Genomic DNA, 26452 nt, shown 5'->3' with positions numbered 1-26452 from the left:
TCCCCAAGCCCACAGCCAGGGAGCAACAGGGAGCTGGAGTCTAGTCCAAGATTTATGGATTCTGAGGCCAGTCGTGAGGGTTTGCTGGCCCCTAGCAAATTAACTGCAACCCTTCACTCTGCCTCCAGCAACCAGGAGAAGAGTTGCCAGGAGTGGGAGCCTGCATCCCAAGTCCTATCACTCTCTGATTTCTCCTCAGGACAGTGAGGCCAAGCTGCTGGGCATCACTGTCACGGGCAGGGTCGGGTCCTGGCTGCACTGAGTGGGGCACATACCTGGTATGTTGGAGTAGGCTTCCTCCCAGCTGCCATGGACCCTCACGCTCTCAACCCCTGTCTCACTGCATCGGCCCTCGTTCTCTGAGGCCTGCCTCTCCCAGCCCCAGTAGTGGGAAGTTCTGGCCTTCTCCAGAAAGGGCCAGCACCAATCAGAGGACAGAGGCAGAGGTGGAAAACTATAGAACTGGTTTAAGAAACTTTGGATTTCCACTTTTGCAGCAGTGAGTTATCTGAGACCAGCCTGCACACAGAGAACAAAACAGGGAAGATCATCTTGAAGTCGTCAGAGATCTACGAAGGAGTGAAGACTTGAGGGCTGAGGAGGGACCAGTGCAGCCCAGCCACACGTGGTACTGCCTCTCCCTCCTGACAGTTGAGAGGCTGAGAAGCTGAGCTGATCACTGGGTGGTTCCATGGCTCCAAACATCAGAGTTGAGAGGCCACAAAAAGGAGCCTTAGTTACCATTCCATGTTCCCACTTGGACTCCTGAAAGGCTATACTGAGGAGGAGGATGAGCCGTAAGTAGACCGGCCCTCAGACCTAAGCCTGATTTCCAGTCAGCTTAGTCCTAGGTGAAAGTCAAGCTGTCTGCCCTCTCCTCAGCTGCCTGTCAGAAACAAAAATAAATCCAGAGCCTCAAATGACCTCTTCAGTTTTTCACCCGAATCTCAGTCTAAAATTGTCTATGTAGAAAATCCCAAAGAATGGACAAAAAATTCTAAAACCGATAAGTAATTATGGCAAGTTTGAAGGATACAAGGTAAGTTTACAAGTCAGTTGCTTTCCTACGTACAAACGATGAACAAGTAGCATTTGAAATTAATACCATTTACGTTAGCACCCCCCAAAATGAAATACATAGGTATAAATCTAACTATGTACAAAACCTAAGTGAGGAGAAGTACAAAACTCTAATGAAAGATATCAAAGAGCTAAATAAGTGGCGAGACATCTCATGTTCATGGACAGGAAGATTCAATATTGTCAAGATGTCAGTTCTTCCCAACTTACTCCGTAGATTCAGTGCAACTTCAGTCAAAATCCCAGCAAGTTATTCTGTGGATATCAGCAAACTCATTCTAAAACTTCTGTGGAAAGGCATAAGATCCAGAATACCAAACACACTATTCAAGGAGAACAAAGTTGGAGGACTAATACTACTCAATTTGAAGATTAACTATAAAGCTACCATAATGAAGACAATGTGGTATTGGCAAAGAATAGACAAATAGATCAATGGAACAAAAGAGAGCCAAGAAATAGACCCGTAAAACATAATCAATTGATTTTGACATGGGGCAAAGGCAATTCAGTGGAGCAAAGATGGTCTTTTCACTAAATAGAGCTGGAACAACTGAACATCCACATGTAAAATGAAGACACACTTTTTACACTCTTCAGAAAAATTAGCTCAAAACAGATCACAGACCAAATGTAAAACACAAAACTTACTCATAGAAGATGACATGGGAAAAAATGTAGGACACCTTGGGTGTGACAGTGATATTTAGATACAGTATTAAAGGCTCATCCATGAAAAATAATTGGTCAGCTGGACTTCATTAAAATCAAAAATTTTGGGACACCTGGAGGGCTCAGGGGTTGAGCGTCTGCCTTCGGCTCAGGTTGTGATCCCAGGGTCCTGGGATCGAATCCCGCATCGGGTTCCCCACAGGGAGCCTGCTTCTCCCTCTGCCTGTGTCTCATGAATAAATAAATAAAATCTTTAAAAAGAATCAAATAAAAAATTTGTGCTCTGCAAAAGACAGTGATAAGAGAATGAGAAAACAGGACAAAGTATTTGCGAAAGCTACATGTGATAAAGGACTGTTATCTAAAATATGCAGAGCTCGTGACCCTCGACAGTGAGGAAACAACGCAGTTTAAGAGTGGCCAGAGACCCTAACGGACGCCTCAGCCAAGACAACACACAGATGGCGAAGACGCTCATGAACAATGCTCCGCATCCTGTGTCATCAGGGAAATGCAAACGAAGACACGAGATCCCATGACACACCTGCGAGCAGAGCCAAACTCTGGAGGCGCCAGGCACTGGTGCGGACCAGGGCCGGAGAGCAGAGGCGGCGGCGCTTCGCGGGACGGTTGGGAGATTTCTCACAGAACTGAATGTGCTCTGACCACGTGATGCGGCACCTCGTCCCGGCGGTTACCCTGAAGAGGTGGAGACCCCATCCCCGCAGGACCCGAATGTGGATGTGCGTAGCAACTCTGTTCACGATCGTCCGGAAGCAGCCAGACGCCCGTGGGCAGGTGGACAGATGAACCGCGGGCCGACCCACAGCGCTCAGAGGACAGGAGCTCGTGCGGGGACCACGTGGGGGAGGCTCGGCACGCGTCAGGGGGTCACAGATGCCCGCCTGTGTGACTCCGGGTCCACGACGTTCTGGGGACGGCGACACTGTGGAGGCAGATGAGGGGTCGAGGGGCGGGGGGGGCAGTCAGCGCGGAGGGTCCGGGGCCGCAAAACCGTCTGTGTGACCCCCCAGTGCCAGGACATGTGCAGACCCACAGAGGCCCAGCCCCCGGGGGAGCCCTCGCCGAGCAGGGCGCCGGGCGGCGAGGAAGCCTCGTGGCCGTGGACCTGTAGGGTCATCGGCTGTAACGAGTGCACCACTCTGGGGGGGTTGATAACTGGGCCACTGGACGTGAGGAGGGGGAGGGAAATCTCTGGATGTTCCCCTCAATTTTGCTCTGAAAAGCAGTTTTTCCATCTTTGCTCTGGAAAGCAGTTTTCCACCTGTGCCCAGGGGCCGAGTGTTGTGTGTGTGTGAGGGCAGAGTCTCGGGCAGGGAGTCTGCCTTGGAGCTCGCAGGCCCCTCCGTGGTTGAGAAGCAGAGGTTGAGGGGCCACAGGCGGGTGCGGGACCAGGAGTGGGGCCTGTGGGGAATTCAGATCGACTCCGGAGTCGGGCCTCTGGCTCTTGTAGAACTAGTTATGTGCCTCGTGCTGGGGTGACCAGAGCAGAGCCCCCCACGCAGGGAGTGTCAGGACGGGCCCCGGGGTGGGGGTGGCGGGCCGAGGGCACGCGGCCTGGGCAGGAGGCCCCCCGGGAGGCTGCAGGGCTGCGTGAGGACGGGAGAGCAGCAACTGCAGGCTGCGCCGCCCAGGTGTCGGGCCCCGCGGGGCAGGGTGCCCAGGCCACTTACAGGGAGCTCCCAGTGGCTGTCGGGCCTCTTGGGCCCTGACGCCAGACGCTGTGGGGCCCGGGCCGGTGAGTGGAGGGATCGGGCTGGTGGCTTGGCGCAGCTGCACCTGTCCCCACCCAGCGAGTGACCCGCGCCTGTCCCCGCAGGACCTCCTCGCTTCGGTGGAACTCGGGCACCAAGGAGCGCATGCTCATCAAGGTCGCCGACCGGGAGCCCAGCTTCCTGGCATCGCAGGGCAACGGCTATGCCCTGGAGGGCCAGGCCGGCCGCGCCCGCCGGCCGTCGGGGGGGCCGCACTCACCCAGCCTGCAGCCGTTTGCGCCGGAGCCTGACGGCCCCGTGTTCTTCCCCGAGCGGAGGCCATCACCCTTCCTGAAGAGGGCCGAGCTGGGGAGCTGCTCCCCACTGCTGGCACAGCCGCGCAAGGCCGCCGGCGACTCGCAGCCGTCGTCCCCGCGCTACGCCTACGAGCCCCCGCTGTACGAGGAACCCCCCGTGGAGTACCAGGCGCCCATCTACGACGAACCCCCCATGGACGTGCAGTACGAGGCCGGCGCCTACCCAGCCGGCTCACCGCAGCGGTCCCCGGGCCGCAAGCCCACCGCCTTCCCACCGTCCCCCAAGCAGGGCCCCGTGTCGCCCTACCAGCAGCTGGTGCTCACCCGCCAGAAGTGCCCCGAGCGCTTCCTGAGCCTGGAGTACAGCCCCGCGGGCAAGGAGTACGTGCGGCAGCTGGTATATGTGGAGCAGGCGGGCGCCAGCCCCAAGCTGCGGGCCAGCCCGAGGCCCAGGTTCGTGGCCAGCCCCAGCGGCGGCTCGCTGCCCCTGCAGCCCGGGCCCTGCCCGCTGCGCGGCCTGCGCCCAGGGGCCCCCCCAGGGGACTACAGCAGCATGGAGGGGGCGGAGCTGCGGGCTGCGCAGGACGATGCCATGTCCTGGTCCAGCCAGCAGGACACCATGTCCTCCGGCGGCTACTCGCCGGGCACACGCAAGAGGAAAAGCAGGAACCCGTCTCTGTGCCACGGCCCCGCCGATGGCCCCGGGGACCACGACGTCCTGGGCGAGCAGCCGCTGGCCGAGGACCGGGCGCCGTGCGGGCCCGGCCTGGGCGCTGGGAAGCGAGCCGAGGGCAAGACGGCCGAGGCCGAGCCATTCCTGGCACAGGCGCGCCTGGCCTGGGAGGCGCAGCAGGCCCACTTCCACATGAAGCAGCGGGGCAGCTGGGACTCCCAGCAGGACGGCTCGGGCTACGAGAGCGACGGGGCCGTGCCGCTGCCCATGCCCGGGCCTGTGGTGCGCGCCTTCAGCGAGGACGAGGCCCTGGCGCAGCAGGAGAGCAAGCACTGGCAGAGGGGCGCCTTGGAGAGACTGGCCTTCCCCCAGATCCTCCTCGAGAAGAGCGTCTCGGTGCAGACCAACCTGGCCTCGCCAGAGCCCTACCTTCACCCCTCGCAGGTAGGGAGGTGCTGCTGGGCTCCTGGGGTGGCGGGGGGCCGGGGCCGAGGCCGGGCGCGTGCTGGCCAGTCACCGGGGGCTCAGAGGCCCCACCCTGACGCCATCCGGGCCACGGACGCAGGGGGGGCGGGGGGCGGGGGGGGGCAGCCCCCGACCTCGGGGCCGCTGAGCCTCTGGCCTCCCGTCTGTGACCGGGCTCCCGGGCGAGGTGCCCTGCAGGTGTGTCAGGGGTCCCCAGAGCCCTTCTGCAGCCAGGAGGGGGCGGAACCTCGTGCTGCAGCTGGAGCCACACAGGAGCCTGGCCTGCTTGTCCTCTTGGGTCAGCACCAGGTTGGGCATCGGCCGCCCCTCCGATTCACGTGCATCTCGGTCTGGGTCACGTGCTGGAGGCCAGCATCCTAGTGCCCCCTCCTCCCTCCTGCCCGCTGACCTCTCACACCAGTCTGCCACGTGAAGCTAAGGCTGAGGGTCTGCCCTGTCACCTGCTGAGAGCCTGCAGTGGCCAGAGGGCCTCCTGGGGTTGGGCTCCTGACCCCGCCGGGGAAGACCTGCCCAGGGTGGCCTTGGGAGGCCGTTGTCCCTGCCAAATGCCTGCGCAGGCTGGAGAGCTCAGAGCAGCGCTTCTGTCCAGGCTGAGAAAACAAAGGGCCGGTCGGTGACGCCTTGGGCAGCTCTGCTGAGGCCCTGAGGGAGGCAGGGAGGGAGGCTTGGGACAAACGCCTTGTGGAAGGGGACGGCGCGGCCCAACCTCACTCCGCCCACGGCCCCACATGGGGATCTCTGGTGGCAGGGAAGGCTCTGACAGGGAGGGAAGGGCAGGGTCGTGGACCAGTCAGTACCTGCCACCACCCCACATGGAGACAGCCGTGTAGCACCAGTGGGGACGGTGTTCCCTGGCATCCTCCCACCCCAGACCTGTCCTGGATGCCCACCACCACCGCCACTAGTATCCCTCATTTGCAGGAATAGGGAGGGCACTTCTTACTCCTCAGGGTAAAGGTTGGAAGAGGGCCTCTGTGGTCCCCTCCCCTGCCTTCGTGGGAGGACGCAGCGTGTGTCTATGAGGTGGGTAGACCCAGGGGAGGCCCTAAGCTCACGGCCAGCAGGGGAGGCCATACCCCTCTCCTGGCTGGGTGACGCGGAGCCCACAGCCCCTCATGGCCCCTCTTCCTTCCTAGTCTGAGGACCTTGGCTCCTGCGCCCAGTTTGAGAGTAGCCGGCAGGCCCGCAGTGTGATGCCCAGCGCCAGCTGCGTGTTCCCCACCTTCACACTGCGTAAGCCGTCCTCGGAGACTGACATCGAGAACTGGGCCTCCAAGCACTTCAACACACACACGCAGGGCCTCTTCCGACGGAAGGTGTCCATCGCCAATATGCTGGCCTGGAGCAGTGAGTCCATCAAGAAACCCATGATCGTGACCAGCGACCGCCATGTGAAGAAGGAGGCCTGTGAGATCTTCAAACTGATCCAGATGTACATGGGCGACCGGCGCGCCAAGGCCGACCCCCTGCATGTGGCCCTGGAGATCGCCACCAAGGGCTGGAGCGTGCAGGGGCTGCGGGACGAGCTCTATATCCAGCTGTGCCGGCAGACCACAGAGAACTTCCGCCTCGAGAGCCTAGCCCGCGGCTGGGAGCTCATGGCCATCTGCTTGGCCTTCTTCCCACCCACACCCAAATTCCACTCCTACCTGGAGGGCTACATCTACCGGCACATGGACCCCGTCAACGACACCAAAGGTAAGGCCCGGGGCACCAGACCTCTCGCATCCCGGCTCTGCCACCGGCTCAGGGCAGGGCTGTGGCAAGAGCTTCCTGGTCTGCGCTGGGCAGGTTGGTGCAGGCAGGCTCGGCACCTCCATGCAGACACGCGCATCCTCTGAGCGCCACGTTCTAGGTCCCCACTGGGAAGAATGACAGGCAGTCCTGGACTAGGGTCCGCGGCCACAGGCCAACAGTTCAGGGAGGAGGGGGCTGGATGAGGGCTGGCCTCCATGGGTCAGCCAGCTGATGCCCACTCTGCTAAGGCCTCCGGACCTGGTCACTCCACCGGACAAAGGCAGGGAGGCCACAGTCAGGCCTGTGTACTAACTGTGTTTCAGCCATACTATGGCCTGGTGGGGTGGTCACCCCAGGCAGGCTGGTGCCATCTGTCCTGGGTGGGGAAGAGACAGGAGGGCCTTGGAGCGGGGCTCCTGCGAGCAGGGAGGAGCTGCTCTGGTGACCAGGGATGCGTTGACCCAGCACCAGGTCTAGCAAGACTGGCAGGCCATCGGGGCGCTGCAAGCTGGCCTGGCCCTGAGTCATCCCGAGAAGTCAGGTGTGGAAGCAGCCACATTCTGCCAAGGGCGCCTGAGGGCCGTGCATCAGGTTTGTCTGGCCCCATACCTGGTCTCCTTCGGGGAGGACTCAGGGCCCTGGTCCTGCTTCTAGATGGTGCCAGGCGGGGAGAGCCCGAGCCTGGGGCCACGGGCAACACCTGCTCCTGCAGCAGGCTGTCCACCACCCAGTCGTGGGCATTCACAAGGCATCGCCCTGGAACCAGCATCTCAATACACACGTGTGCACATACATGCACACGCACATTCTCTGGCTCAGGTGCTGTGGACTCCTCGTTGGGAGTGACTGTCTGTGTTGGTCTGTCCAGGGCGTTGCCCCAACCTGGGTGTGTGGAGCCGGGTGTGTGCACACAGTGATGGGGCTGCAGCTGCCCCGGCAGGGGGAGTCCTAGGGAAGGTGTGTCCAGTACACGCACCGTCAGCCCATCAGCCATGAAGGGGCTGGATCTTAGAAGTCATGGGATTTTCAGTCGTTTTTTTTGTTTGTTTGTTTTAAGATTTGTTTATTTATTTTGAGAGAAAGAGGGAGACAGCTGAGGAGGGGAGGGGCAGAGGGGGAGAATCCTCAGGCAGGCTCTGCTAGGAGGCGCCCAGTGAGGACCTGATCTCATGACCCATGAGATCGTGACCAGAGCTGAAACCCACAGATGGATGCTCACCCAGCGGAGCCGCCGGGCGCCCTTAATTGAGGCATGTGGTTTTTTAAGCAGGGTCACTGAACACGGCAGAGGGTGTCCCAGGTGGTTTCCCCCATGTGCAGAACATGCAAGCTGGTGGGTGGCCTCAGTCGGCCTCGGTCTTCCTGGGCCTTTCCAGGAGGAGGTGAACCCCCATTAGCTTCATGGTTCAGCCTGTTCCACAGAGGCCTTGAGGTGTGTCTCTACTGCTCAACACACAGCCCCTGGGGGCTCAGGGAGCACTTGCCAAGTGACAAGGTGAGTGAGCAGTGAATGGACAAGGCCAGAGGCTCCTGAGGCCATTCCTGCCAGCACGCTGGGGCTCCTGTGGGGAGCTTGAGCTCAGGCACCGTGCGGAGCCAAGCAGGACACTCCTCATGGCACAGAGGTTTGTGGGCTTTCCTCCTAGTGTCTGCACTACGGGGACCGGCATGGCGTGTATGAGGAATGGGTGGTCAGTTGGACGTGTGTGGCTCTGAACATCTGCCCACACTGAGGGAGGCCCACGTGGTCTCAGCCCACAAAAGGAGATTGGGTCTCTGTGGTCCCACCAACAGGAGCCTGCTTCTAGGCTCTGGGATCTGATCTCACGTGTATAATACAGGGCTGCCTTCCAGCCAGAAAACAACCCCAGGACCATTGCTGGGTGGGCATCTGTTCTAGGTTGTGCTCAGCGCAGAGCCAGTGGAGAGGCCGGTGTTCCCTCCCACGGGCACATCAGGAACAGGCATGCTGCTGGCTGGTGTTCAGGAAGGCAGGTCCCATCAGCCCACAAGGATGGAGCCTGTGCTTGCGGAAGGAAAATTGCAGCCTCTCAGGGTCACTGAGCCCAGCTCACGAGTGGCACTGCACCCTGAACCGTGCTGCCCAGGCCTCAGGGAGCTTTGATTTCATCTTCCAGCACATATGTGACATCTTCTGTGTGGTCACTATCACAAGGGACCAAGGCTCCAGTGAACCCTAGTTCACCTGTCCGCTAACCCCCAGCTTAACCTTGTCCCATACACGGTCACGCCTTTGTGCCAGCCACCAGCAGGCTGCTTTCACAGCTCATCTCATCAGGCCTTCCCTCGCAAGCTTTCTGCAGACACCACGGATGGCAGCTACCCCATGTGCTCCCCGCAGCAGTACTGTGGATGGTGCAGACCCTAAGGAGTTTCCTTCACCCTTCAAGTGTTCAGTAAGATGTAAGGTTTCCACGTAGAGGTGTCAGATGGAACACATATGTTTACTTGGAATCTACCTCGATGTCCTGCCAAATGAACACAGAAGTTAATATTTATTTATTTGTTCATTCATTCATTCATTCATTCATTCATTCATTCATGAGAGACACACTGGCAGAAGGAGAAGCAGGCTCCTCGAGGGGAGCCCAATGCAGGACTTGATCCCGGGACTCCAGGATTATGCCCTGAGCCAAAGGCAGATGCTCAGCCGCTGAGCCACCCAGGTGTCCTGGGAAGGAATTTTTTAAAGAAGGAGAAGGGGCTTGGGAAATGGTGCAGCCACTGTGGAAGACTGTTTGACAGTTCCTAAAAAACTGGAAATAGAATTACCATAGGACCCATCACTTCCACTTCTGGATTTATACCAAAAAAATTTGAAAACAGGGACGTGAACAGATAGATACTTGTACAGGTTCATGGCAGTATATTCACAACAGCCCAGAAGTGGAAGCAGCTCAAGTGTTTGTCAGTGGATGAGTAGACAGATAAAATTTAGTCCATCCACACAATGGAGTATCATTCAGCCTAAAAAAATGTAGGGAGTTCTGACACATGTACAACATGGATGAAACCAGAGAACATTATGTTCAGTGAAATAAGCCAATTCAAAAAAGTACTGTGTGAGTCCACTCATACAAGGCCCCTAGAATATTCATATTCATAGAAACAGAAAGAATGGTGGGTGCCAGGTGCTAGAGCAGGGACAGCTGGAGACTTGTTCATTGCCTACAGAATTTCCATTTGGCTTGATGAAAAAGTTTTGGAGATGGAGTGTGGTGATAGTTGCACAACAGTAATAATGCACTTAATGCCACTGACCTGTATAATTAAATATGGTTGTAATGGTAAATTTTGTGCTTTTTACCAGATGTATATTTTACCACAATAAAATGTATATTTTATGTATACTTTACCACAATAAAAATAAGGGTTCCCACAAGGACAAAGAGAACGAACACTGTTTTGGAAGCTGAAAAGTACAGGAGCGAGTGGTGGGAAGCTGACTTGTTCAGACCAAGAAGGGTGGATCCCAAGCAGTGACAAAGCTCAGAAGCTGAAGCAGGTAGCAAAACCTTAAAAGCTCCACAGTGGGTAGAGCCAGCTTTCTCTAGCAGAGGTTTGGAAGGTGTGTGGTCTTGAAGCTGAAAACAGAGGACTGCTTGAAAGTCTGTTTAAGAAACAAAGCAGCTACCATAGAGTAGGCAAGAGCATAGATTCTCGGCCAGAGCATTTGGACTCCAACCCCAGCCATTTTCAAGACAGGCCATGGAACAAGTCTCAATAAATGGTAAAGAAGGCAAATCATAGAAAGTGTATTCTCCAGTCACAACAGAATTGACTTAGTAATCAGTAACACAAAGATATCTGGAAAATCCCCAAGTACCTGGAAACTTTTTTAAAAGCGTACTATTGAATAGCCCATGGATCAAATAAAAAGCTATGGGGAAATTAGGAAGTATTTTGAACTGAAAGAAAATGAAAACAAAACATATGAACTGTGGGATGCAGCCACAGCAGTTGTTAGATGGAGATTCATAGCATGTGAATACCTGTGTTCTAAAATAAGATCTCAAATCAGGGGCCTCAGTTCCTATTTTAAGAAACTTAAAAAATAAACCAAAAGCAAGCAGAAGAACAAAAATAATGAAGATCTAAGTAGAAATCAGTGAAGGCGAAAACAGAAAAACAATGCAGAAAGTCAGTGAAACAAAAAGCTAATTCTTTGATAAGATTGATAAATCTCTAGCCAGACTGATCAAAAAGAAAACATAAATCACCAATATCAAGAATGAGAGATGATGTCACCACAGATTCAACATGCAAAAGGATAATAAGGAAATATTATGAACAACTTTATGCCAGTATATTTGGCAGTTTAGAGGAAATGGATTCCTTGAAAGACACAAACTACCAAAGATCACTCCATAAGAAATAGACAACCAAAACCACGTATCTATTAAGGAAATTGAATTGGTACTTAAAACTTTCCCACAAAGAAAAATAAAGGCCAAAATGGCTTCACTGGTGAATTTTACCAATTATAGCAATTCTTTACAAAGTCGCTGAGAAAATTGAAATCGAGGGACTATCTCCAAATTTATTCCATACGAAAATTATAAAAGGACATTACCAAAAAAAAAATGAAAAACACAGACAGTATCCCTCCTGAACATAGAACAGAAATTGTTAACATTACTTAAGCAAATGGAGTCCAACCATATATAAAAAAAGATAATGTATCTTGAGTGAGATTTATCTGAAGAATGAAAAATTGGTTTCACACTAAAAAATCAATCCATGTAATTCGCCAGTAAAAAAGAAAGATTATGTGATCATCCCAATAAGTGTAGAAAAAGCATTTGGCAAAAATCCAACATTTCCATTCCTGATAAAAATCCTAAACAAACTAGGAACAGAAGGGACCCTCTTCAACTGGACAAAAGGCAAATATTTTTTAAGACCCTACAGCACCCAAAAGAATGGAAAATGAGAACTCAGATACCTGTACACCCATGTCCATGGCAGCATTATTCACAATAACCGGAAAGTGCAAACAACCCAGGTGTCCAGCAGATGCGTGGATAAGCAAAATGTGGTCTATCGATAAGTGGAATATTTTGCAGCCATAAAAAAGAATAAAGCTCTGATACATGCTATAACGTGGAATAACCTTGAAAAAGTTATTCTAAGTTAAAAAAGCAGATACAAAAGGGCAAACACTGTATAATTCAACTTCTATGAAATATCTAAAGTAAGCAAATTCATAGAGAGAAAGATTAGAGGTTACCAGGAGCTGGGGGAGGGGGAATGAGGAGTTTTGCTTAATGGGTGCAGTGTTTCTGTTCGTGGTGATATAAGAATTTTAGAAATGTGGCTGCATGACACAGTATACTAGATGCCACTAAATTGTACACTTAAAAATGGTTAAATGGCTATATTTTTATGTTTGTATTTTACCACAATTAAAAAACATCTCTAGCCAGCATCATACTTTTTTTTTTTAAGGCTTGATTTATTTATTCATGAGAGACACAGAGAGAGGCAGGCAGAGGGAGAAGCACGCTTCCTGTGGGGAACCCAATGTGGGACTCGATCCCAGAACCCCGGGGTCACGACCTAAGTCAAAGGCAGACGCTCAACCGCTGAGCCACCGAGGTGCCCCGGTAGCATCATACTTAATGGTGAAAGACTGCTTTCCCCCAAGATCGAGAACAAGGCAAGGACCTCCAGACCCCTGCACCTGCTCCACGTGATACCGGAGGGCCTAGCCAGTGCAAAGTCATGGAAAAGAAATAAAAGGCATCCAGAATGGAAAGGAAGTGTGCAATTGTGTCTATTCACAGACCACACAGTCTTCCACAGACCTATAAAAATACTATAATAAGTGAGAATAGCAAGTTTGCAGGATACAAGACCAATATATATAGAAGTTAATTGTGTTTCTACATAGTAGCAACAAACTACTGGAAATGGATATTTTAAAAATACCATCTCGGGGCGCCTGGCTGGCTCAGCAGGTGGAGCAGGTGACCCTTGACCTTGGGGTTGTGGGTCTGAGCCCTACACTGGCTGTAGAGATAAGTTTGAAATAAAATCTTAAAAAATATATATATCCACAGTAGCATTTAAAAATAAGATACTTAGGGATAAGTCTGACAAAAGATGTCTGAGAGTTCTATGCTGAAAACTCCCAAATGTTACTGCAAGTCAGGAAGGCCTGAGGTGGAGAGAAATACCATATTCATGAATCAGAAGACTCCCTTGTATCAAGATTTTACTTCCACCTAAATTGATGCAGATTCAACCCTAACCAAAATCTTAATAGTTTTTTTTTTTAATTTAGAAATCAATAGGCTGATTCTAAAATCCATAGAAAATGCAAAGGACCTAGAATGGCCACAATAACCTTTGAAAAAGAAGAGGGAGGTTGGAGGACTGACCATATCCTGCTTCAAGTCTTGTCATGACACTCCAGGAGCCAGGAGAATAAGCTGTTGATGTAAAGGTAGATCCGTGGGGCAGAACAAAACTGGTTAAGTCCAAAACTCAACCCAGACATATGTGGTGCACTAGTTTTGCACAGAGATGCGGAGGCACCTCCGTGAAGAAAGGGCAGTGCCTCCCACCGCTGGTGCCGGGACAGCTGGTGGCCAAACGCAAAAAGAGATGAACTTCAAGGATGAGCCTCCTACTCTGTGCTGTCTGCAAAAACTAGCTCAAAATATCACAAACCAAAACAAAACCTAGAAACTGTAAAGCTAGAACAAAACATAGACACTTCTTCTCGAGCTGGGCCCGGGTTTCTAGGTGTGACGCTGGAAGCAGTCTGTGCAAGAGGAGACCCTCGATGCCCTGGAGCTCCTGCTCTTCGGGAGACGCTCACCAGAGACCTGCGGTCCCAGCCCGCGGGGCGCCTGGAGGGACGCGTATAGGGGCGGAGCCATTCCTCTGTGGGCGCCCCAGGGGCGGGGAGCGCCGCACCCCCAGGCCTGGCTCCTGCACTGTTCTCCGTCCAAGGCACCGGCCGCGGAGAAGCCGCGGGGTCGCCCGGAGTCACGGCTCCCTCCGCGGGCACAGGCTCCCAGCGGCTGGAGCGAGCAGAACCTGAAGCCGCTGCTTCCTAAGCCACGGGTGCGGTGGCCCACCGGGGCGTGCTGCTGGCAGGAGCGCCTCGATGGGCGGGCCGCGCGCCCTGGGGGGCGACTAGGTGGCTGTCTCCGTCGCTGTCGAAGAGCCTCCGGGGGCAGGCGTGGAGGGACGCCCCGCTGGGGCGCTGTGTGCGGAGGGCTGGCAGCGCAGGTCAGGCCCAGAGGCTGCTGGGGGGCTCCGCACCGCCCCCCCCCTCCGCCCGGCCTGGAGCCTGAGACCCTCCCGAGGGCAGCCATTCTGTAGCCAGACGGCTGGGGGCGCCCCCTGCCCACCTGCGCGCGAGGAGCAGCCCCGCCAGCCCGGGACCCCCGCCGGCACTCCTGGGCTGGCTTCCCGGCCGTGGCCCTGGGAGGAGTCCCGAGGGGCCCCGGCTGTGGCGGGCGGCGTGGGCTGGCGCGCCCGGCTTTGTGTTCTGTGGTCCTCACGGCTCTGTTTGCTCCCCAGTGACGCAGCATATGAGAGCGCTCCTGGAAAGGAACAGTAAGAAGAAGCCCAAGTTGAGAAAGAAACCCAAGCCTTATGTTGAGGAGCCGGATGGTAGGGCCTCTCCCGCAGCCTGGGCGCGGTCTGCGCAGCTCTGCTCTCCGGCCTGGGCCGCCTGGCCCCTTTCTCTAACTGCTTCTGGGTTGGAAGGGGTGTCGGTGGGGTGGCACTAACCATCGGGCCTGGGGCCTTCGGTGCTGGCCGTGGCCCCGGTCGCCGAAGGTGCGTCTGGGGGAGGCTGCACCCGCCCTGTGCCTCTCTCCATGGTGCTCAGAACAATTTCCAACTTGCACGCTGGGCGCTCGGTGGGGAAGGGCCAGGACAGACTGGGCAATGCTGGCCGGAAGCACCCCTAGGTGAGTGTCTGCTGAGGAGGGGCTTCCTCGGAGGGAGCCCAAGAACTTCCCACCGTCCCACCAGCCTCGCCCTTCTCCCCGGGGCCCTGGCTCGGGACCACAGCCCCATCCCACCACTGTCCAGGCTGCAGGGAGGCCCTGTCCACCCAGGACTGACCTGTCCCCGGGGGTGGGGGGTCTCACTGCTGTCCTGGCACCGGGGCTCTGGGACCGGCCGCTGCCTCACCTCGGGCACTCCCCCCACCCCTGGAACACACACGTCCTCCTCCAGACGAGCCCCACTTCTTGTGCTGGTACCACCCAACCTCGACCCCCCTCCCCTGGGAAGCTGGTGGCTACACGCTGCCCTTGGCGGAGGGGGCCGCTGCCCTCGGGCCCCAGGCATCAGAGCCGAGTGGGGGGACCCCGAGCTCCCGCCAGTCCGGGTGTGGGGTTGCCGCAGGGACGGGGCTCAGCCTGGCCCCACGAGATCCTCTTGTATAGCGAGGGCGGAACCAAGGCCCAGGACCCGCGGTCCGGTCACCAAGGGGTGGCCGGGGTGGCCTCTGGTCCCACCGCACAACTTGTAGACCCAAAGCCCAGGCCCAGAGGCGGGAGCAGGGGGGGGGGCAGACTGTGGGAGAGCCACCCGGCTGTCCCTCTGCGGCCGGGCCCCTGGAAGGCTGCGCAGGGGTGTCCTGGGGGGCCCCGAGGCGGAGCACCCACGCCGTCGTGAGGATCTCCCGGGCTGGCCGTGGGCGCTGCACAGCTTGGTCCTCGGGAGACCCCCCTCCCCCCGGTCGTGGCCTGGGAAGTGACGCCCGCCACGCGGTGCAGGGTAGGGGGGCTGCCGGGACCCCCCCCATCCTACAGGGGAGGACGCTGAGGCCCAGGAAGGCCGCCTCGGGACCAGGACCACCCCTGGAGGGGCAGCCCCGTGGGTGAGGCCCTGAGACAGGGGTCGGGGCGTTTGTGTCACCGGGGTGCCCCCCCTATAGCTGCCCCCCTGCCGTGAGGTGTCCGAAGGCCCAGTTGGCTCTGGGTGCAGTGTCCTGAGCTGGCCTGGGGGGCTGCATCCCAGGGACCCGAAACGGATTCCCAGGGACAGTGAGAACGGTTCTCGAGCATTGCTGCTTACGGTGACGACACGGTCCTGTGACCGCTCAGACGAAGATTTTCGCGGGCTAAGACCCGGGTCCGAGGACCCCCTTGTGCTTCCTGCACAAGAACCTGCTTCCTTTAAGAGAAGACTGGGTTATTTGGATCTGAGGCTGGGGTCGGCAGGCCGGGGCCTCCGCGGCCCCCTCCCGGCCTCCCCGTGGCTGGTCCGCGGCCCCGGGGCAGGTGCTCCCAGGCGAGGCCTTGCTCTGCGTCTTGGGCTCCTTGCAGCTTCTCCTGTGCCTGCCTTCCTGGGCCAGGAAAGATGCCACCCGGGGCACAGCCGCCATGCGCAGGCTCCTCCTCCCTGCCCTTCATCCCTGTATCTGGACACTTCCTGGCCAAGGTCCCTGAGGCCCCTGCTCCCTGAACGCCCCCCTCCCCGCCGCCGTCCCGTGACCGCCAGCCGCAACTGCTGCCGGGCAGAGCTACCCCTGCCCAGAGAAAGGAGACGGGCCTCCCTCCTGCCTTTGGCGCCTGGGCAGAACCCAAAGGTGTCTGTGTGGTGGCCCTGCAGGGACACCCGGGCTCAGGACACGGGGCGTCCCCTCCATGCTCCTCCTCCCCATTGCACTCCCACCATCCTGTCAGCCTCCCTTTCCGGGACTCTGGCCCAGGCAGCCCGTGGCTGCGCAGCATCCCTGGCTGGAGGCAGGGCTACTGGGGAGTTGGGCCTGATGACCAGCTACCCCAAAGCCCCCTCCCCAGGACTGCCCCAGGCAGTGGGCACAGAGCACCCCTAGCCCTGTTTCCTGGCGAACAGCCTTTCTTAGGGACTCCCCAGGGCTGGGACCCCTGTCCTGCCCTTCCTGGTGAAGTTGGGAGGGGCAGGGGGGCCAGCAGAGGGGTCCCTTCCCCAGCGAGGCTCCTTGAGGTGCGGGAAGGGCCCCTTGCCTCTCTGTGTGGGTTTCTGCTCTAAAGGACTCAGCCCAGGAGAGGGGGAACCCCAGGGCTCTTGTGGGAGCGGACTCTCACCCCTCTCACTCTGGCCTCTCAGCCCCTGCGCCCCACATCCACAGCACGCTGACCGGTGCCCGTTCTTTTCCAGGGGTGGCGATAAGCACGTATGCCAAGTACTGTTACCACAAGCTGCAGAAGGCGGCCCTCACCGGAGCCAAGAAGGTATGAGCGTCCCCCGGGTCCTCCGGGCTGGGCGGTCAGGGGGACTGGTCCAGAGGGACACGTCAGGGATTGGCCTGCTCTCCTAGAGCCCACTGAGGCAGGCAGACAGCCAGGGAAGGCCGCAGGCACAGGCGGGCAGGGCCAAGTGATGGTGAGGTGCCCTGTGGCCACAGCACCAGCTGCCCCAGGCTCACCCGTGAGCAGGCAAGAGACCACCCCTCTAGAGGGGACCCTCACACCCTGGCTGACTGCCTCTGGGCCCGGGGGAGGCCCGGCCTGGGACTGCAGGGCAGGCTCAGAACACTACCATGGGCCCCTTCACTCACGCTCGGAGCCTGGCCACCCCTCCCCTCTTCTCCCCCCACCTCTGCCCCAGGTGGTGTCACCTGGTCCACATCAGCCAGCCTGGCCCCTCTGTGGCCCCAGGCAGCTCTCATTCCAGGAACCACTCCCACCTTCCTCCCGTGTGACCAGTGGGGCCACCTGAAGATTTAGGGTGTTGTAGCTGGCCCAGCAGGATGCCTCTTCCCCAGTGACTTGGGGACCAAGGAGTTGGGGTGCCCTCAGCTCTGTGCAGGTGCCTGGAGTTACCAAGGAGAGAGGGGAGGGTGGCCAAGCCAGGGGCAGCCCTGGGAGGGGTACAGGGGGAGGGAAGGCTGGGAGCAGCACCGCGGGGCCACACCAGGTCAGAGCGCTGGGCTGTTTTTGCAGGGGCTGAAGAAGCCCAATGTGGAGGAGATCCGGCACGCCAAGAACGCTGTGTTCAGCCCGTCCATGTTTGGCAGTGCCCTGCAGGAGGTCATGAGCATGCAGAAGGAGCGATACCCTGATCGGCAGCTGCCCTGGGTACAAACACGTCTGTCTGAGGAGGTGCTAGCGCTCAATGGCGACCAGACGGAAGGCATCTTCAGGTGCCCTGCTACCTGGGCCCGGGGTGTGGGGCCTCGGGTGTGTCTGCTGTGTCTCAGGCAGGCACCAGGACCACCGGGCCTCCTTCCCTGCCCCAGCCCTGGGTTTTGGGGCCAGGAGACCCATGCCCCTGTCTGGGGATAGCCAGAGAGGACCCCACAAGAGGCTGTCCTGTGGGTGGGGAGGAACACCCTGGAGCTCACGGGCCATTGTGCAGCCCGGAAAAGCAGGGCAGGTCCCCATCCCCAAGGGGCAAGTCAAGGAACCCCCACCCCAGATGTCAGCATGCCTGAACTTAGGAGGGTCAGCCGGGGACGATGCCTCTGTAAAGATGGCCAGTGGGGTCCCAGAGGGCACTTGAACGGCAGGGACCCTAGGCAGGGCCTGCAACAGGAGTCTGGGCAGCAGCCAGCAGGTGGTGCTCACCTATGAATAGGGATGACAGTCCCTGCCCCATTGGGAATAGCACAGGGCCTGCTACCTGCTGTCAGGACTCACCTCCCTGAGAGGAGAGCTGGGAAGTAAGGCTTGTGGGTTTAAGCCTCAGTGGCCCCACTGATGAAGGCATCGGCGGGACAGCGGCTCTCTCTCTCCCCCATGGAAGAGAGGCCGGCCGCATGGGGAGGAGCCTGACCCAGGGCAAGGCAGAGCCCTCCTTGGTGAGACCCACCCTTGCTCCACAGAGTGCCGGGGGACATTGATGAGGTGAACGCCCTGAAGCTGCAGGTGGACCAGTGGAAGGTGCCCACAGGCCTGGAGGATCCCCACGTCCCTGGTGAGCCCCCATTCCGCTAGGACGCACGGCCCCCCGGGGGCCTCCCTCGGGCCTTGCCTGTACCTGCCCTCACCCCTGCACCATCCGCCAGGGCCTGGGTCTGTGCAGCCTACCTAGGCCCGGCGACCCTTTCCGGTCCGCACCGCCCCCTGGGGGGGGGGGTGCCCGCCCTGCAGGCCGCGCTGAGCGCCACCCCGCACTGTGTCCGCAGCTTCGCTACTGAAGCTGTGGTACCGGGAGTTGGAGGAGCCCCTGATCCCGCACGAGTTCTACGAGCAGTGCATCGCGCACTACGAGAGCCCCGAGGCCGCCGTGGCCGTGGTGCACGCGCTGCCCCGCATCAACCGCCTGGTGCTGTGCTACCTCATCCGCTTCCTTCAGGTACGCGCGGGGCGCGCCCGGCCCCGCCCCCCCCCCCACGGCTCCCGGCCCCGCCCCCTGCGCCTCGGCCTCGCCCACCCACCCCACAACCCGCTCCCGGCCCCGCCCCCACCCCCCTCTAGCCGGGCCCCGCCCACACCCAGCTCCCGGCCCCGCCCCTCTAGCCGGCCCCGCCCACCCGCCCGTGCGCTCTCGCAGGTGTTCGTGCAGCCCGCCAACGTGGCCATCACCAAGATGGACGTCAGCAACCTGGCCATGGTGATGGCACCCAATTGCCTGCGCTGCCGGTCGGACGACCCGCGCGTCATCTTCGAGAACACTCGCAAGGAGATGTCGTTCCTTCGCGTGCTCATCCAGCACCTGGACACCAGTTTCATGGAGGGCGTGCTATAGCACGGGGGCCCTAGGACCGCGGGGGGGGGAGCGCAGGGGAGCACGCGGGGAGGGGGGAGGGAACGCCCCGGCCGCGGAGGCAGCATGCCAGGCCCCCGCCGTGCCCGCCCCGCCCTGCAGGCCCCCCCCCGCCCACCCCCGCCCAGTGGCCAGTCCCGTGGGCCCCGCCCCGCCCTCCGCCGGCCGGTCAGCCCCGAGAAAGTGCCTTCTGTTTCCTGGAGCCAAGTGACACTGCCCCTCCCGGCCGGCCTGAGAGCACACGACGCCCGGCCCCGGGGCCAGCGCCTCGCCGGGTCTCCGTCCCGGTCCGGCTTGCAGCCGCCGCCGCCTCCGTCCTCCTCCTCCCTCCTCCTCCCCTCTCCCTCCCCCCCGCCCCTCCCCTCCGTCCCCCCTTTCCCCCCTCCCCCCTCTTGCCACTACCTGAGTGTGGCCGCCTACGCGGAGGCTGCGCGGGGGGGGGGGGGGGCGCAGGGCACCGGACTGTCAGTCACCAGAGCAGGGCCCGGCGGGCTTTCTGTGGGGGGGGGGGGCCAAACCAAAGTCCTCTGGGGTGGGGGGCAGGGTTGGGCAGGCATTCTTGGGGCAGGGTGGGGGAGGGGCAAGAGTATTTTTCTTCGTGTAACTATAAATTCAGATTCTATCCAGCACACCAACCCGCCTGTGTATAAAGATATAGAGGGAAAGATATAAGAACTAAATTTGCTAATGACCTAGTTTTAACCCAAATGCTATTTATCTCTGAGCCGTCCTAGCCTGTCCTCCGTGCGGAGCAAGTTGACATCACTCCTTCGTTTTCTTCGCCACTTTCTTGGCTTCTGACCAAAAACCAAGCCGTGTCCACCCGCGTCTGGGACCCGCGGGAGGAGGAACGGGCCGGCGGGGCGGGGGCACCTCGACTCTCAGTTTGTACATTTTCCATTTTGGAATTTTGAGTTCCGATTGTAAAACTTAATTTCTCCCCAGTTTATATATATATATATATATATATATATATATTTTTTAGAGTTGAGTTTTTATTTATTATTAAAAAAAAGCCCCGCCGTTGCCGGGGGTCCCCTGCGGCGTCCCGAGCCGCGGGGTCTCCGGGCCAGACTCGCCCAGACGCATGGACCCCAGAGGTGGCAACACTGTGTGTGAATAAAGTACTATGGACACGTGGAGGCTGCGTGTGCTGTTGTGCTGGCCCCAGCGGCGCGCGGGCTTCCGGGGGGCGGGGCGTGACCCCGAGTCCGGCCGCCGGGGGGCGTGTCCACGCAGCGCCCGCCCCGCGTCCCGGGCCGCCGCTTCCGGCGCGGGAGGAGATGTGGCGGGTGTGCGGGGCGCTCCGGACGCGGCCCCCGGGGGCCCGGGCCTGCGGCGGGGGCGGGGGCGGGGACGTGCCGTACGCGCAGGGCCAGGCCCCGGAGCCCCGGACGCGGGAGTACTTCTACTACGTGGACCACCAGGGCCAGGTGGGCGTGTGGCGGGGCCGCGGGGGTGGGCCGGGGCTCCGCGGGGGAGGCCAGCCCCCCGCCCTGGGAGCACTCACGGCCGCCCCCGTCCGCAGCTGTTCCTGGACGACTCCAAAATGAAGAACTTCACCACCTGCTTCAAAGGTACCGCTGCAGCCGCCCCCCGCCCGCGCCCCTGCGGCAGCGCCCGGGGCCGCGCAGGGCGAGCCGGGCCGGGGAGGGGCCCCGCGGCCGCGCGCAGCAACTGCGTCCTTCCCCTCCAGATCCACAGTTCTTGGTCACCTTCTTCTCCCGCCTGAGACCCAACCGCAGCGGCCGCTACGAGGCCTCCTTCCCCTTCCTCTCGCCCTGCGGTCGGGAGCGCAACTTCCTGCGCTGCGAGGACCGGCCGGTGGTCTTCACGCACCTGCTGGCCTCGGGCCCCAGTCCCCCGCGGCTGTCCTACTGCGGCGGCGGGGACGCCCTGGCCGTGCCCTTCGAGCCCGCGCGCCTGCTGCCCCTGGCCGCCAACGGCCGCCTCTACCACCCGGCGCCCGAGCGTGCGGGCGGCGTGGGCCTGGTGCGCTCCGCGCTGGCCTTCGAGCTGAGCGCCTGCTTCGAGTACCCGCCCGGCGCTGCCGCACCCTCGCACGTGCGCTGGCAGGGCCGCCGCCTCGCCCTCACCATGGACCTGGCTCCGCTGCTGCCCGCCGCGCCGCCCTGAGCCACCCCCACCCCCACCCCCACCCCTACCCCCCGGCCCGGCCGCGCTCCGCTGCGCACGCGCACCGGGAGAGCGCGCTGGCCGAATGCGCGTGCGCGGCAGAGGTGCACCGCGGCCCCGGTCCGCCCGGCGCTGTCCGAGGTGCTGCCGCCTCCGGGGCCGCGACCGCGAGGAGGGGCGGAGTCGCGGCCCCTTCCGCTCCCTCCGCTCGCCTCGGGCCTCGGGCGGCCTCCGGCTCGGGCCTCGCTCACCGGGGACGCTGCGGACGCCGGGCCGGAGGCGCGGGGGAGAGGGGGCTCCAGTGCGCGTGCGCGAGCGGCGCCCGCCCCTCCCCCGCCCGGCGCTGCTCGTGGGGCCGGAGCGCCTTGGGCTCGGCGGGGGAGCCGCGCCGCGGGAGCGTCAGGTGAGCGGGCGCCCGATCCCAGGTCAGAGGGCGTGGGGGCGGGATCGCGGCCGGGCCGGCCCTGCCCCGCGCGCACCGAGAGGGGGAGGCGACCTGGAAGGGGCCACGCCCTGCCCTGGGACAGACCCGCGCTGGAGGGGAAGCAGGTGACACCGCGAGGAAATCGAGGCCCGCGGCTCGGGCTCCGCCCCAGGGGGTCGCGGGGCTTCCTCGGCCCTCCGGTCCCCGCACAGATGGCGCGCTGGAGTCGGTGACAGCCGTCGCTGAATCCCGTGCATGACGCCCCGCCCCCTGCCCAGCGGATTATAGGACCGCCCGCCGGGTAAAAGGATTTCGGGGCTGGCTTGCCCACCCCTTCCCGGCCCGGCCCTCTCCCTGCTCGGGCCCCTGTGTCCCAATCAGCGCGCAGGGCTGTCCCTGGGAGCAGCAGTGCCCGGAATTATAAGGAGGAAGCCGCGAAGCTCCTCTGCTTGAGGACTTGCCGCCGGAGGCCGAGGGGGCAAGGCCCGGGCAAGCCTTTGGCTCAGGGAGCAGGTCCCAGGAGCCCGAGGATGCTTTCCCGTCCTTGGGGTCCACACACACACTCAGACACCCGGGAACTGCCCTGCTTGGGCCAAAGCTATTGCATTAAAACTTTTGCTGTGCGCACTTCATTTCTAGTGACTTTAAATAATTACGCGAGTTACAATTTAGAGCACGATTTGAACAGACACCAAGGCCACCTGGTGCCTTCTCACAGGACTCGCTCCTGCTGGCAGGGTCAACAGGCAGGTGTTGAGCAGGGACCGTTTGAGAGCGGGCTGCAGGCAGGAGACAGCACACCCCGGTTTGCTGCCCCTGCTCAAGACTAGCTGGCTTCTCAGCCCGGGCCCCACCTTTAGCATCGGTCTTCCTGCGCCTGGACCTAGACCCAGGCCTTCCGCTCGCCAGGACCACAGGCGCGTGAGCATAAGCCCCCGACACTAGGCGTCCCTTCACAATTCAGCTCGCTGCTCCCAGAGCCGCATGGGAAATGGTCCTATAAAACCGGTTGGTGGCCCAAGGCCCATCCTCACAACCCAGCTGTTCCACGGCCCAAAAAAGAGAAGCACCTTTCCAGGAGCCAGCAGGGAGGAGGACGTGGCTCCTCAACTGAGGGTCCTGTCATGTGCCACGTGCCCCCACTCTAGCAAGCTCCAAGACCCACCCTCAGCCACCGGGGCAGCGGCTACACAAAGCTGTGCTCGCGTTTTCCTGTGGCGGTTGGGTCCCGGGATGGGGACCACAGCACGGGTTCCAGGGACAGGACTAGACTTCATGTGGGGTCACACAAGGACACTGCACCTAGTCTTGGGGGCACAAGCCTCACACTCTGGACTCAGCTCTTGGATGTTCCTGAGGAGAGCCCGCGCGGACAAGCAGAATCGCCTTCCCAGAGCCTGTGCCCCTTCCAGCCTGGGCTTGGCTACCTGGGCCCGGGGCCTCCCACCGTCATGTCCCCAAGCCCACACCCCAGGCAAGCAGTGGCTAGAGCGGAGGGAAGCCTGAGCCCGGTACTGCCGGGCAGGAAGCCCCATAGGAGAGCTGGGAGAGGGGGCTCGGGCAGGGCGGGGCCTACCACTGGGAACAGCGGGAACTGCAGGTGGAAGCCGATACTCCAGATGTCAGGACTGTTCTGGTAAAGTTTTTTGTTTTTATTTTTTTATAAATATATTTTTTAGTTTTTATTTATTTATGATAGTCACACACACAGAGAGAGAGAGAGGCAGAGACACAGGCAGAGGGAGAAACAGGCTCCATGCACCGGGAGCCCGATGTGGGATTCGATCCCGGTCTCCAGGATCGTTCCCTGGGCCAAAGGCAGGCGCCAAACCGCTACGCCACCCAGGGATCCCAAGTTTTTTGTTTTTAATCAGTTGCTTGAACTGATTTATGACTTTTCAGATATTGCACCCGGGGTGCGGGCCTCCATCCACATTCTCTGGCTCTCAAGTGTCAGGGGCCGGCCCGCTGATCTGTGTTTCAGGAGGCACATCCCATCCGGGCTGGACTATTCGGAGGCCCCGCTGGAGACCGCAGCTTCGCGGTCCGCGGCCGGTCCCCCGGGAGATGGCCCCGGGGGCGCCCACGCTGCTGCTGCTGTGGCTGCTGTGGCTCCCCGGCTGCCCGCCCCGCGCTGCCGCCTGCCCGGCCGCCTGCCGCTGCTACAGCGCCACGGTGGAGTGCGGCGCCCTGCGGCTGCGCGGCGTCCCGCCTGGAATCCCACCCGGGACGCAGGTGGGCACCGCGTGGGGCCCGCGGCCCGGAGGGAGGGGCGTTTGGGCGCCCGGTGGAGGAGGGAGCCGCCTCCGCGGCGTGAACAGCCCCCGACTTCCCTCCGGCCCGCAGACGCTGTTCCTGCAGGACAACAGTATCGCGCGCCTGGACCCAGGCGTCCTGGCGCCTCTCGCCGCCCTGCGCCGCCTCTACCTGCACAACAACAGCCTGCGCGCCCTGGAGCCCGGCGCCTTCCGCGCGCAGTCCCGCCTGCTGGAGCTGGCGCTCACCGGGAACCGGCTGCGCGGCCTGCGAGTCGGCGCCTTCGCGGGCCTGGCTCAGCTGCGTGCGCTCTACCTGGCGGGTAACCAGCTGGGGCAGCTGCTGGACTTCACCTTCCTGCACCTGCCGGTGAGGGGCGTGGGCGGGGCGGCGGGCCGCCGGAGGGACCGGCCCGGGCCTGCGCCTGTCCCCTGGGGCCCCTTCCCTGATGCCCCGCTGTCCCTTCAGCGACTGCAGGAGCTGCACCTGCAGGACAACAGCATTGAGCTGCTGGAGGACCAAGCCCTGGCGGGGCTCTCCTCACTGGCGCTGCTGGACCTCAGCAGGAACCACCTGGGCACCCTCAGCCGCGAGGCCCTCCGGCCCCTGGCCAGCCTGCAGGTCCTGCGCCTCACAGGTACCCCCAGGGGTCTCGTGCGGGGCATATTCCGGGCGCAGGCGGGTCAGTAGCAACAGGCCCGGGGGCGGGCCGCAGGGGCTCCCAACTGCAGACTGTCTGACCCTCCTGGGGCCTGGGCCCCGCCCGCAGCCGCCCCGAAGGCTGACGGGAGCGCGGCGCTGGGGCAGGCGCGGCTCAGGGAGCTTGCCCACGGCGGTCGGAGATGCTCGGAGTCCAGGGCAGAGGCGAGGGGCTGGTCGGCCTTGGGGCCACCAGCGCAGGCAGGCAGCACCTGCAAGGACGGCCCGGGCCGGCGTTTCCAGGACTTAGCGCCTGAGGATGCGGCTGACGGACCGCGGGGTTTAGTGCTGTGGCCCGTGCGTGCGGCCGCCGACGCTTCCGCCCGGATGATGGGGTTGGTTCCAGGCAGAGACTTCGGAGCAGCAGAGGCTGAGAGATGAGTGGGCGGGGCGGGGCCGCGCAGCCACAGGAGAGGGGAGAGCCTGCCCCCAGGAGCCAGCGCCCCTGCTCTGCCCGCAGAGAACCCCTGGCGCTGCGACTGCGCCCTGCACTGGCTGGGAGCCTGGATCAAGGAGGGCGGCCAGCGGCTGCTCAGCTCCAGGGACAAGAAGATCGTGTGCGCCGAGCCCCCGCGCCTGGCGCTGCAGAGCCTCCTGGACGTTTCCGGCAGCAGCCTCATCTGCATCCCGCCCTCGGTGCACGTGGAGCCGCTCGAGGTGACGGCCAACCTGGGCGAGGACCTGCGGGTGGCCTGCCAGGCTTCGGGCTACCCGCAGCCCCTGGTCACCTGGAGAAAGGTGGCGCAGCCGCGCGACGGGCAGATGCGAGGGCAGGCGCAGGCGGAGGGCGGGGCGTCGCGCCCCGGGCGGCCCCGGCGGCCCCGGCGGCCCCGACACGGGCAGCGGCATGCTGTTCCTCAGCAACATCACGCTGGCCCACGCCGGCAAATACGAGTGCGAGGCCTCCAACGCCGGCGGCGCCGCCCGCGTGCCCTTCCAGCTCCTGGTCAACCTGTCCCGGCCGCAGCCGCCGCAGCCCGCGCCGCCGCCGCCCCTGCCCGCCGGGCCCGTCAGCCACCAGCCGCTGCAGGAGACGGGCAGCATGGCCTTCCGCGCCCTGGGCCTAGCCACGCAGACGGCCGTGGCGGCCGCCATCGCGCTGCTGGCGCTCACGGCGCTGCTCCTGGCCGCCATGATCTGCCGCCGGCGCCGCAAGCGGAAAAAGGCGCCGGGGCCGCCGGGCGAGGGCGCGCTCTTCGTCAACGACTACTCGGACGGGCCGTGCACCTTCGCGCAGCTCGAGGAGCTCCGCGACGAGCGAGGCCACGAAATGTTCGTCATCGACCGCTCCAAGCCGCTCTTCGCCGACGCCCCGACGGAGGCGGCCGGCGGCACGGGGCCTGGGCTCCCGCTACAGCCGCCCACAGCCTACGAGATCCACTGCTGAGCGGCCGGGCCGAGGGGCGGGCGGGCGCTGATGACGTAAGCCGCGCGGATTGGTCGGCCGGCGGGCTCGGCCCGCGCATGCTCCGGCGCGCTCAGTAAAGGGTCGAAGCTGCGCAGTGTGCGGCGAGCCTGTGTGGGGTCCGGGGCCCCGAGGGCGCCGCGCGGGCACCTGCTGACCCCAGCT

The 26452-nt window shown here is 61.2% G+C and overlaps 3 protein-coding genes across 10 annotated transcripts in view; all 3 read left to right on the top strand.

Moving 5' to 3' along the window:
• ARHGAP39 (Rho GTPase activating protein 39) overlaps nt 1-19778 on the top strand; it is a 91077-nt gene extending 71299 nt beyond the window's left edge. For 5 of the 8 annotated variants that reach the window (XM_055313891.1, XM_055313894.1, XM_055313892.1 and 2 more), the window contains 8 exons: nt 3593-4901; nt 6080-6641; nt 14238-14330; nt 16818-16891; nt 17603-17802; nt 18484-18575; nt 18787-18956; nt 19155-19776. In XM_055313891.1, the coding sequence (XP_055169866.1) occupies nt 3593-4901; nt 6080-6641; nt 14238-14330; nt 16818-16891; nt 17603-17802; nt 18484-18575; nt 18787-18956; nt 19155-19349 (2695 nt within the window). In that variant the 3' untranslated portion in view covers nt 19350-19776. Of the gene's footprint in view, nt 1-3592; nt 4902-6079; nt 6642-14237; nt 14331-16817; nt 16892-17267; nt 17467-17602; nt 17803-18483; nt 18576-18786; nt 18957-19154 lie in introns of those variants that run through there. The other 3 variants (XM_055313895.1, XM_055313898.1, XM_055313896.1) reach the window with 3 other exon arrangements.
• An 843-nt stretch (nt 19779-20621) lies between these two features.
• Nucleotides 20622-21503, top strand: CUNH8orf82 (chromosome unknown C8orf82 homolog). Its single transcript, XM_055313890.1, has 3 exons — nt 20622-20800; nt 20896-20944; nt 21064-21503. Exons 1-3 carry the CDS (start codon nt 20651-20653, stop codon nt 21501-21503), a joined length of 639 nt encoding a protein of 212 aa, XP_055169865.1. The 5' UTR covers nt 20622-20650.
• A 1198-nt stretch (nt 21504-22701) lies between these two features.
• LRRC24 (leucine rich repeat containing 24) lies at nt 22702-26380 on the top strand. Its single transcript, XM_055313884.1, is given in 6 exon segments — nt 22702-23401; nt 23912-24162; nt 24274-24552; nt 24652-24820; nt 25343-25689; nt 25691-26380. Coding segments are annotated over 6 exon segments (2115 nt in total). The 5' UTR covers nt 22702-22911; the 3' UTR covers nt 26270-26380.
• The last annotated feature ends 72 nt before the right edge of the window (nt 26381-26452 follow it).

Source organism: Nyctereutes procyonoides, unplaced genomic scaffold (assembly GCF_905146905.1).
Source record: "Nyctereutes procyonoides isolate TBG_1078 unplaced genomic scaffold, NYPRO_anot_genome, whole genome shotgun sequence".
In the NCBI taxonomy this organism is placed as follows: domain Eukaryota; kingdom Metazoa; phylum Chordata; class Mammalia; order Carnivora; family Canidae; genus Nyctereutes; species Nyctereutes procyonoides.
Note: the sequence above shows the minus strand (reverse complement) of the source record. Positions and strands in the feature narration are given on the sequence as shown.

What these genes read in the sequence shown, in the direction of transcription:
- CUNH8orf82 (XM_055313890.1), top strand. Translation starts at nt 20,651, where the DNA reads ATGTGGCGGGTGTGCGGGGCGCTCCGGACGCGGCCCCCGGGGGCCCGG. An exon ending in ACGTGGACCACCAGGGCCAG is followed by an intron (nt 20,801 to 20,895) that starts GTGGGCGTGTGG and finishes CCCCGTCCGCAG; the next exon opens with CTGTTCCTGGACGACTCCAA. An exon ending in CTTCACCACCTGCTTCAAAG is followed by an intron (nt 20,945 to 21,063) that starts GTACCGCTGCAG and finishes CTTCCCCTCCAG; the next exon opens with ATCCACAGTTCTTGGTCACC.